We start from the raw sequence: 12,907 nt of genomic DNA, 5'->3' as shown, positions 1-12,907 counted from the left end.
ATATAAATGAGCATGATCAGATGAGAACATGATCTTCCTGTAAATAAGTGAGGAATGATCTAGTTGCGCATCAGGATTCATCAATATAGTTGAATGTTTTAGTAAAAGAAATACATGATCAATTTTATAATAATTAAAAAAAGTGAGGACCGATCTAGTTGCCATCAAGGATGCATCAATAGTTGAATGTTTTAATAAAAGATATACATGGTCAATTTTATAATTATTGAAAAAAGTGAGGACCGATCTAGTTGCCCATCAGGATTCATCAATAGTTAATGTTTTAGTAAAAGAAATATGTGGTCAATTTTATGATGATTAAGAACTTTCAAGTTTTCAATATTTATAATAAAAAAATTTCGCGTATACCCAGATAATTAAATGGATCATATTAATCTACACTTTTTTTTTACGGAAATGTGCACTTTTTATAGGGGAGTCTGTCCTCAAGGCAAATTATTGTGTGGACCATAGTCCACATAACTGTGTGAACTATGAACATAAGGTACATTATTTTTGTATTAAAGGTACATTATTATTGTACTGAAGGTACATTATTTTATATTAATATAAAATAATGTACTTTCAGTACAAAAATAATGTACCCTAAAATAATGTACTCTATGTACAAAAATAATATACTTTTAGTATATTAAAAATGTACTTTTTATTTATAGTCCACACAACTGTGTGAACCATGGTCTATGCAATAATGATTGCTGTCCTCACTTAACCCTCCCGTATGTATAATTTTATTTGGAACTAATTAATGATTAAAATGATTATTGAATAAATTTATGACTAGATTAGCAGGCCAATTCAAATAGTTAAACATATATACAATAATAAAGTGGTGATCACCACTAGGCACCAGAGAGCTTGGCCTATATAAATAAATTCCTTCAAATCAAAATTATATTGAACCATCATATTCTAGCTAGCTATCTGCCTATCTCTCATTCCTTCAATTCCACCAGAAAATGGCCTCTCCTGAAAACTCAATTTCTCCAAGAAAGCTTAGGGATGATCTCTACATGTACACATACCAACAAGATTCAAACACCCCACTAGTGATCTCAGTCCTTGCTTCTTTAATGGAGAGGATCCTAGCCAGGAATGAGAGAATCGCCAAGAGTTTCACCAATTGGGGTCTCCCAAACCCAAAGGATGCGAGAACAAGGGTATTTGAGTGGCATGAAACCCCAGACATGAGCATCCAATCATATCTGGAGAGGATTTTCAGGTACACCAGAGCTGGACCATCAGTCTATGTGGTTTCCTATGTCTACATAGACAGGTTCTCCCACCTCTACCCCGACTTCAGAATCACTGCCAAAAATGTTCACAGGCTCCTCATCACCACCATCATGTTGGCTTCTAAATATGTTGAAGACATGTAAGCTAATTGTAGTGTTTCTAGGATATATATATATATATATATATAAATATAAACTCTTTCTTTTATCTTAATTAAACCCACCATAACTCTGACATACACAATACTGATTGTTGGGCGGAAATCAGTAAAGGGTTTAAGTCCATCAATTGGTAACTAGCAGGATTGTTGGGCGGAGGCAGGTGAAGGGCCAAGTCCAACATCTTGCTTCTTGAAAATGTGATGGCGGTCTATAATGAAATAAAGTTATGTATTTGTTACTGGCAGTAGTTTTTGGCATAGTGGTAAGCGTTTGATCCTAACAAGTGGTATTAGAGCCAAGTTATGGGGTTCGAGTCTCGAGTCCCCGTTTGAGCAAAAATACAAGTGCGGTGTTGAGATGGGGAATTGTTGGGCGGAGGTCAGTCAAGGGGCAAGTCTAGCATCCTGCCTCTAGAAAATGTGCATTCACTATTAGTTATAGTTTTTGGCGTAATTATAAACATTTGATCCTAACAGTGTTTAATTATTAATTTTGACAGGAGTTACAGAAATGCTTACTTTGCAAGAGTGGGTGGCTTGACAACAAAGGAGATGAACAGATTGGAGATTGAATTTTTGTTCCTTATGGGATTCAAAATGCATGTGAACCTAAGTGTGTTCCACAGCTATTGCCGCCATTTGGAAAGAGAAGTGAGCATCGGAGGAGGGTATCAAATTGAAAGGACTTTAAGATGTGCTGAACAAATCAAATCCAAACAAACACACCATAATACACGATATGCCGACACCACACATCGTCTATTGTTGTAATATTTTGCATAGCTTGTACATTCTACTATTTTATACAAGTTATAAATGTTACACTTTACACAAATTACAAGTGTCTCTAAGCTTTTTGATAAATCTGAAAACAATGGGGTAGTTAAATATAAGGGTAATTGCACTTTTCTTCTATAAGTTATAGATAATTGTAGAATTCGTCCTTGAGTGTTGGTCATTCTCGGGTTGCACTCTCATGAGTACTCTCGCTCAGGAGAGAACTGCGGACAAATCACAGCCGTCCACGTGTCCAGATCAACGAATCAGATGCAATTTAAAAAAAATGATGCAGTGGCATTTTCGTAAATAACTGGAACTTTGGTGCACCTAGTTTCACTTACAAGTGCACCTAGTTTTACTTACAAGTGCACCTAGTTTTACTTAAAAGTACACCTAGTTTCACTTACAAGTGCACCTATTTTCGCACCTATTTTTCACTTACAAGTGCGAGTAATTTACCTTGTTAATATTCATGCACCTATTTTCGCAAATATTTTCACTTACAAATGCAAGTAATTTACCTGGTTAATATTCATGCACCTGGTGCAACCTAGGTGCACCTAATTATAATATTAGGTGCACCTAGTTATAACATTAGGTGCACTTAGTATTGATGCTCAGTGTACAATTCACTTGCACCTGTAATACATTTTACTTGCATCTGCAATACATTTTACTTGCACTTGTGCAAGTAATTTATTTTGTTAACATTGATGCACCTGGGTGCAACCTATGTGCACCTAGTTATAACATTAGGTGCACTTAGTATTGATGCTCATTGTACAATTTACTTGCACTTGTAATACATTTTACTTGTACGTGTGCACATATTTTCACTTACAGGTGCAAGTAATTTACCTTGTTAACATTTATGCACCTAGTTATAACATTACGTGCACCTAGTTATAACGTTATGTGCGACTACATTCTGGACAAGTGGCGCGCTGTGATTCGTCCGCAGTTCTCTCCTGGGCGGCCAGTACGCACCTGAACGCGATCCTATATATATATATAAACACTATACCTAAAGCTATAACTAGTCGTAAAGATGCAATGTAACTTTATTTTTTTTACTTGCATAGCATTCAACGCCACATTTCGATGGCAGGATGCCAGCTCCTCCTAGCACTTGCCAGCATGCTCTCAATGAAATTCAAACTCGTGACCTGCTCTGATATAAATTGTCATGATCGAGAGCGCACATATATATATAGCTAAGATTTTGTTAGTTTTTCTTATTTCAATTCAATATTTCTAAAATAAATAAATTTAAAATATTATTCTTATTATTATGTTGTAATTTGAATTATAGTGATAAGGAGAAAATAATGATTTTTTATATAATGGTAAAATTCACTTTTGAAAGTAAAAAAACGTTTAAAAAAGTATGGTAAGAAGCTAAGAATATAGATGGTCTTATCATCATCAAGTAAAAAAGCTGATGCTTTTTCTATTAATTTTAAATGTTCAATGGAAATGATCAATAATGAAAACAGGAATAATATCTCATGATTAAATGTACAAATTGATATATGAATCATTTGAGGGAGGTGGGGGGCAGAGAGAGAATGCTTAATTAAGATGGAAATGGGTCTTTCTTTTAAAGGTTGTGAAATTATAATAACATTAACGTATGATTGCAATGCCATCCCAACAGAAGACAAGTTGTGAACAAAGAATGGCTGATATCAGATTATGGAGCAATTACATTATTAGTCTAAATAAACAATGGGCAATGGCTTTCTTTTTCTTTCTTTCTTCAAAAAAAAAAAAGTTTTGTTTTCTTTCGTGGACTATTATGATTGCTAAAGTATATTTAATGATCAATCCTGCTACTTCAATACTTTATTGGGTTTTTTTTTTCTTTTATTTTTTTAATATGGAGTATTTGATTAATTACTAGTTTCCTTATTTAACGTGGAGCAAGCTAGATTAGTTAATTCACATGTAATTAATGAATAGAACAAGTTTCAAATCATTAATCTCATATATAAATAATGTCATTATATTTCAGATTGTGACCAATTTATTATAATTATTTATAACTTGATTACTATTTAAATATATATTAAAAATAATATCCGTGCGCCGCACGGGTAATATACTAGTTTGATATAATGCAAAATTTAATTAAAGAGTATTTTAGAATGTGATTTGTAAATAATTTTATTTTTATTAAAAAGAATTCCATACGAACTAGAATAAACTTAAATTTAAATACACACACAAATTGACGAAATAAGTATAACATGGACACTATATTAACAATGTTCTCAAAAAAAAAAATTTAACATGGACACTATATTAACAATTTTTTTTCCCAACAACATCAAATCCATCATGTTTCTATCATTCATGTACATTTAACGTTATAATCAACTTAATGGACGGACAGGTAATCAAATCAAATAATCTGGTCGGTATGCAATGGATTATTAGGCTACAATATTATTGCCCAATAAACCAATGCATAGACTTCAGTCAATGTATTTTTGTAGCCTAATGTGAAACAAACAAATGCAATTAAGGTGGATATTATTTGTCTTTGGATTATAGTAGATAATACAAAGTTGGAAAACATGCCAACAAAATTGTCGGTAGTTAACTAGACGTATGTAAAGTCCGGAGAAATCCCTAATCTTCAAAATACGTAGCTTTGTGCGTTTTACATTTCGTATATGATTTTTGGGTTATTGTATATGAGCAAAATTTATTAAGTACACTAAAAAAAAAACTTCTAAAGGAAGTGTAGAAATAATTATATTAATTGTGTTCGATACATTTTACACTTTTGACGACGGTTAGTTAATTATGAGTGTTCTAGACATGTGCCCCTACAATCGAGGGGTAGGTTCACAATGATAGCGTTCGGACTACAAAGGCAATAAGTGTAAGGGGAAGTGGCTATCTGCTCGATCTACTCTTCCTCCGAGGTTATCCCCCTCTAGATTTGATCTAAAAAAACTATAAGTGCTCAGCTGGAAGTCATGAAACTCTCAAAGATCATAAATACTCAATATTTTTATGTTGGTGTCTACAGCAAAGTCAATTTTATACCGTTTATTAATAGGAATTAAATTTTAGATATGCTCTGCGTCTATCAATAATTAAAATAATTAAGTTATTTAAATTATTAATCAATTGAGTTTGGTGAGAGTAAAGAAAAGTGTGATGATGAATGATTAGTATTTATGAAAAAAGAAAGAGGTTATGTAAGTGGTTCAATGAATTTTGTTTTCATGATTAGGCAGTGCCGTTTGTTTGGTGCTACTTTTTAAATGGATTCAGCGCTATTTTGTTCCCACCACAACTCAGCCCGTCACCCCTGGGTTTCTCACCTAATTTAGTTAGGTTTATGTTTTTTTTTTTTAAAAAATTAGTTAATTAAAAGTATTCAATTATATATAATAATTAGTAAAACTATTTTTTGAATACTACTAACTCTATTATTACCTCCTATATATATAAGACAGCAACTTGGTATCACTGCACCACAAAGTCCTTAGCTAATTAGTAAGACCATATTTTCTCTTAAATTTATCTTCTAATGTGGCATTATTCAATTAATATATATATATATATATATATATATATATATATATATATATATATATATATATATATCTACATATCTACTATACTAATAAGAGTCAAAGAGATTTAGGCCTAAAATAGATAGAAAAAATGGCGGTCAAATTATTTAATCAAATGGATGGTTCAGATGAATTATTTAATCAAATAGATGGTTAAGATAATTCAGATTAATATTATTAATAGAGATTACCTAATTTAACCTTACTTTTATGATTATCCGTTAATATTCCGTTAACTTTTAACTTACTCATTAATTTCTATAAGAAAGGTCTTAGGTTTGAACCTCATCTCAATCAAATTTGACATAATTAAGTTTCTCACTCTATTTTACTCTTATTAAATTAAATAAATTAGTAGCTACAACAAAAAATGATACATATGTATTTCTTTAATTTAAAATTATGTGTCTACAATAACTTTATTTGAAGAAATTATTCATTATCAAAAAAATTAAATTAAATAAGAGAAATAATTTCATTAGTTATATTGTCCTTATTTTCTCTCATGCAAAGATTCTTTACATTTAAATTTATCAATTGATATTCATTACATTGTCTGTTATCTTATTTTTACAATATCTTATACTTAAATATCAAAGTTATAGTACAAAATAATGTTATATATTTATTTACCAAGTATTTTATTAATACTATGAAAAAAAATTTAAAATAATTTGAAGCTAATTATATTAACTACTTAGCTTGGGGATTGGTTGACAAAGAGAGTACTCAAATAATCCACCAAATTGAAGCGAAATCACTCTATTATACTCTTATTGAATTAAATAAATTAGTAGTTACACCAAAAAATGATACATATGTATTTTTTTAATACCACGAAAAAAATAAAAAAAAATAGTTTGAAACCAATCATATTAACTACTTGGAGGATTTGTTGACAATGAAAGTACTCAAATAACTCATTACCCAACAAATTGAAGCGGGAAACTACATTTTAATATCTTTGGAATACATAATATTTTAAATTTTCAAATTTTTATTAATTTATTTAATCTTTTTTCTTAAACTAGGGATTTCTTTATCCACAATAACTCATTCAACAATAACGGTTGAACCAAATGAACCCCAAGCAGAACACCTAAAGGAAAGTCCATAGCTCCTATATCATAACCCCATTGCATGACGTTGTCATATATGCTACCAACAATAATCGAATTGCAAATAACACACTACCAACAAAAAGGAAGAGAACAAATAGTAAAGATGAAGAGAATGACAATGTTACTCAAAAGAGAATTAAGAACACTTAGAAAAATTGAAATCAAAAGTAGTATTTATTTAGACTATCATTTTTAGACCAAATATTTAGACTATCGATTTTACAAGGTTGCAAACATTTATTTTAGTAATAATTATAACGAATTTTCTATATCTTGGATTCATATACTTTGAGTTAGATATTTAAATAAAAAAAAATTTGACATTCAATTACCCATGTATAAACTTCTCATATATAATATTGATTTGATATATTTTCAAATATTTATTTAAATATAAACATTGGGCATTAACCCATTCGCGCAATGCACGTATAAAACTAGTATATATATATATATGCTAAAGACCCTGTGGTCTAGTGGCACCCGATGTCCCGATTTACACTCCACTTGGATGATGGGAGTGGGTTCGAGCATGCAAACTTGAACATTGAAATCTGCACTTCTCAGAATTTTTCAGGAATGCACATTTAGTTGTTACAGAATGCATATTTAGTATTAACAAAATACACATTTAATATTAAAACATTGCACTTGCAAAAGTGCATTGCACTTAGGGTTTGAATTTTAGCGTTTATACTGAGTTTTTTGTTTTATTTGGTTTAGGGGTTCACTTTTCACTGCATATTGTTTATCATTTACGATTTAGATTTAAATTTAACTTTTTCATTGATTTTATAAAATTTATCCAGGACTACATAATTAAGTATTACAGAATGCATATTTAAGTGTTCAAGTTTGCATAGTGAAGTTGATGCTAATTACAAAAATGCCACCTTTTAAAAAAATAATATTATATGATATGCTCAATTTTCGAGTAAATACCAATGGAGGTCCTCCGACTTTGATTGCACTGCCACTTTTAGTCCTCAACTTTTAAATTAACCACTTTTAGTCCTCCGACTTTGATGGCACTGCCACTTTTAGTCCTCAACTTTTAAATCAACCACTTTTAGTCCTCTTACTTTTTGTTTCTAGCCACCTATGGTCCTTCCTTTACAATTGGACATCTAATGTCATTTTCTCAAGGGCAATTCAGTCATTTGGTCCAAAATTTAGTGTTAACAAAGGAGAGTGGAGAATAGGGTTTCTTCAATTATTCTGATGAGGAAACATAATACTTAATACATTAATTATGAAATGACTGAATTGCCCTTAAGAAAATGGCATTAGATGTCCAGTTGTAAAGGAAGGACCATAGGTGGCTAGAAATAAAAAGTAAGAGGACTAAAAGTGGTTGATTTAAAAGTTGAGGACTAAAAGTGGCGATGCCATCAAAGTCGGAGGACTAAAAGTGGTTGATTTAAAAGTTGAGGACTAAAAGTGGCGGTGCCATCAAAGTCGGGGGACCTCCACTGGTATTTACTCCTCAATCTTTATAGATGTAAGACTGAGATTAGTTCTTAGTTTTCTTCTGGGGATGTGTTCTCATTGGATCATAAGCATATATATATATATATATATATATATATATATATATATATATATATAACCATTCACATATAAAAACTATGGACAAATATGGGCTGTTCATCTTGGGTCATTTGTTGGCGGAGATTTATCTCATATTTTGTAGTTATAGTTCGTTATTTAATTATTCAAGGGTGGTTTGATAAGTTTTCGTGTTTTGAATGTTTGAGTTTTATTTTTCAGCGTTTGCTGCCATTTTTTAGGAATTTAATTGTTGAGGTTTTTACGTTTACTTCATTGGCAGGCTCGACCTACCCTGGGCAAGGACGACAGGTCGAGCCCTTGCCCAAGGCCCATGCTTGAAAGGGGCTCACCCCCTTTTATATATACACTAGTCTTTTCTATGCGTAATGAGCAAAAACATATGATCAATATTTATATTTTATAAATAACTAATAAATTTTTACTAATTAAAATCTAAATGAAAAAAAGTTATTTATTATATTAATCTAATATATAATGTCTACAAATATTATTATCATTAAAGAATATAATAAAATATATGGTAGATGCATGTGCATGGTAAAGTTAATGGAAAAGATAATGGAAATTATAACGGTAAGGGTATTTTTGTCCAAAAAGTTATATAGTACAACTTTATAAACACAATGTACAAAATAGTTAGCACTAAAAACATGGACATAAATTAAAGATATAACTTTGATTGAAACTTTTTATGTTTTTAGAATATAGATTTTAGGTATAAGTATATACATTTTAGTCAAGTAAATTTGATTTAGCTTAGTTAGTGGGACATATAGTTGTCAATGCAGAAGTCATGGGGTTGAGCTCTCATGGCTCCATATATATATATATATATATATCGAATTTAGGTATATTATTTAGTATTAAAGTTATAACTTATGGAATTTAATTTTTCCCCACTACTCTTTAGAAGATGAATTTAGGGATATTAATTATATAGTATTCAAATTATAACGTATGAAATTTATTTCTATTTCTAATTGTATTTTAGGAGTTGTAACAATGTGATTTTTTTTTTTTACCTTTTTATAATTATAGTGCAATTTATAATATATATTGATTTGTGATTCATAGCAAATTTTGAATCTATTTCTATTTGAGTAATTTAGTACTTATATTTAGAACATGTGTTATATATTTTGTGAACTTTATAATGATTTATCTATATGTAATGCACTAGTTTTTCATGCGCATTGCGCGACTGAGATAATGCCCAATGCTTATTTTTAAATAAGTACTTCAAAGCATATCAATACAAGATTATATAAGAGATGTTCATGCATATATGTAATTGAATGTTGAATTTGTTTATTTAAATTGGTAATTCATAAAGTACATGAATGCAATATAATATATGAGAGATTGATTATAGTTGTCACTAAAATAAATGTTTGCAATTTTATAAAGACGCTAATCTAAATACTTAGTCTAAAAATGATATATAGTCTAAATAAATATTACTTTTGGTTTGAATTTATCTAAATCTTTTAAATTCTCTTTCAGGTCATTGTCTTCATCTTTAGTACTTTTTTTTTTAATTTATTGGTAATGTGTCATATGCAATTTGGTTACTGGTGGTAGTATAGAGGGCAACGTCATGCAATGAGATTATAGTGTAGGAAGCTGTGAATTTGCCTCGTTGTGTTTGTGTGTATGACTGGGATCTTAGTAGTATGAAGGATTTACAAATACATAAATAATTTACTTTAGACATGATTTGCTCATCAAAATGTCCAATGTTCATAGTTTACTACATTACATAATAATTCTCCACAAAGATATAGGGATTTCTTCACTTGAAAATTCAAATTTACAATACAAAATGCACATTCTAGATTTCACAAGTTGTAGGGGCTTTGTTCTCTAGTTCCATCTTCAACAAAAAGAAAACAAAAATTAGAATAAAATAAACAATCAATTAATCACTATTTAAATTTATAAGAATCGTAATTCATAAATATTTACTTTCTTTAAAAATAAGTAGGAATTAAGAAATTAAACTAAGAACTTGTCAACTTGGAACATTATAATTTAAGAATTTGCAATCTGCAAAGTGCCAAAATGCAAACACAAATAAGAAATTTAAAAATGTTTTAAGAGAAATTGAAAATAAGGAAATCTTTACCACTTTATCAGCTGCAATTCATGCAAAGCTTCTTTGGCATATTCAATTTCAAAGTTAGTTCTCAAAACATACTGTCACAACACATTAAAGATTGAATTATAAAGTATAACACTTAACAAGAAAACTAGGAAAATGTAAACTTTGAAGTGTAAACACTTACCAGCTACAAATAGGCAATTTCAAACTTTCAACTTCTAAATTTCAAATTTAAATGTTAGCTTCCCAAAAAACATTTAAAAAAAATAAAAAATCTATTAACAAATAAAAATTAAATTTTAAAATGTGTTAACATTTAAAATGGAAATTAGCAACAACAACAAAAAAAAATCCTAACCAATTACCACTTTATCAACTGCAATTCATGCAAACAATGAATTATAAAAGTATAACACTTCTTAACAAAAAATTAGGAAAATGTAAACACTTACTAGATTCACATTCTTTGGCACTTGGCAGATTCACATTTGAACAACAGGATCCCAAAAACACATTGTTAACATACTATTACACCTTCCAAGAGATTACCGGTGCAACAAAACCATAACCTCACCATTTTACACTTGCCATCAACATTTGGGTCTAAGTCATTAACAACCACATCTATGACATAAAATACAAATAGATGTGTAAGAAATTTAGCAAATAACAGATAATTTCACAAATAATGTATATGAAGTTTAGAAGAAATAAAATAGATTATTACATCTCTGTGTTCTCAAAAATATCACAATCTTCCTCAACACGAATTGGTTTTTTGTTATGTCCAATCCAATCTTGGGCACAAACTAGTGATTCCACCATTTTAGTGTTAAGCTACTTCTGAAGTCATCTAGTACCCTTCCACCAGTACTATAAGTAGATTGAGATGCAATTGAAGAAATTGGGACAACTAGAACATCTCGTGCCATTTCAGCCAATATAGGAAATCTTGATTGATTAACTTTCCACCAAAGAAGAATATCAAAAGATTGTTCATCTTCTGTATATCTTCCCCCAAATATTTGTCTAATTCTATTTTTTTTTTAAATTATAGAATCGGATTGACTTTTGAATCTTTTAAATTTGCTCATTACAAATGCGCCTTGACTACCTAAATCACCAGTTACAACACTTGAAGCTGAAGAAATTGAACCCAAATTTTCAAAACTAAATTTTAGAACATGAGATGGATGCTGCCAACTTATAAGTTCAGCTGATTAAACAATTTATAGGTTGCATCTTTAATCATGATTTCTAACTTTTTTCTATGTTCTTCCCCATGCATTTCTGTTAACACAAATGTTAGGAAACCTAACTTCTTTGTTAGATCAAGAATTACTGCAATGAAAAATTGTTTATTCATCTGTTCAAGTAGTCCCCAATACTTGTCAATTTTATTTATTTATTTATTTATTTTATCATCCTACATGCCTTCAAACTGAGTTCAATTCATTGCAACATTTCCACTCTTGCAAGATATTATCAATTGCACTAATTTCAGGTAGAAGTGTATTAACAATGACATATGAATTCCCTGAAACCCTAACTATCATTTCATAGAATAATTTAAAAAACATTAGCAGTTTTCTTACAACTTCCCAATCAGTGTCATTCTGTACACTAACTAATACAACACTCAATTCCTTTTCAAACTGAAGATCTTGCCTCTCATATCTCTCAAATGCCATCTAAAATTTTTCGACAACATCTAGCATCATATAAGTGCTATTCTACCTAGTTGACATATCTAAACAAAGAGCTCTATTACATTCAATTTTCTCCATCTCAGCACAGTCCATAAACTTTAAGCCTAGTGGGGGATTGTCTAACATACCTAATTGCAGCTCTAACAACATTTATAGAGTGAGATATGTCTTTTAAACCTTTCTGAACTACTAAATTCAATAAGTGGGAAACCCACCTCATATGTAAATGTTTAGAATTAGAAATACTAGTACCTCAATTCCTTAGTACAGATTTTAAGGATCGAATTGCACTATCATTGGCACTAGCATTGTCCAATGTAACACAAAACTATTTGTCAATCCCCCACTCAATAAGGCACTTCTCAATTGTTTCAACAATATCAGCACCTCTATGAAATTAAAATTTAAAACACTTTTTTTTACAAATCCCATTGTTCATTTATCTAGTGTGTTGTGATACACATATATGAAATTCTTTGATTAGATGTCCATGTATCAGTTGTAAGAGAGACTATGTGTTTACTTTGTTTGATTATTCTCTTTATATTTTCTTTTGTTTTAGTATAAACTTCCAAGCAATCTCTAGTTATTGTTCTTCTTTATGGCAACACAAA

At 30.0% G+C, this 12,907-nt stretch overlaps 1 protein-coding gene across 1 annotated transcript; it reads left to right on the top strand.

Annotated features, from left to right (window-relative positions):
* Window positions 1-931: 931 nt before the first annotated feature.
* Window positions 932-2,252, top strand: LOC116030886 (cyclin-U2-1-like). Its single transcript, XM_031273247.1, has 2 exons — window positions 932-1,396; window positions 1,918-2,252. Exons 1-2 carry the CDS (start codon window positions 981-983, stop codon window positions 2,186-2,188), a joined length of 687 nt encoding a protein of 228 aa, XP_031129107.1. The 5' UTR covers window positions 932-980; the 3' UTR covers window positions 2,189-2,252.
* The last annotated feature ends 10,655 nt before the right edge of the window (window positions 2,253-12,907 follow it).

This window comes from Ipomoea triloba, chromosome 9 (assembly GCF_003576645.1).
Source record: "Ipomoea triloba cultivar NCNSP0323 chromosome 9, ASM357664v1".
NCBI lineage: Eukaryota > Viridiplantae > Streptophyta > Magnoliopsida > Solanales > Convolvulaceae > Ipomoea > Ipomoea triloba.
Note: the sequence above shows the minus strand (reverse complement) of the source record. Positions and strands in the feature narration are given on the sequence as shown.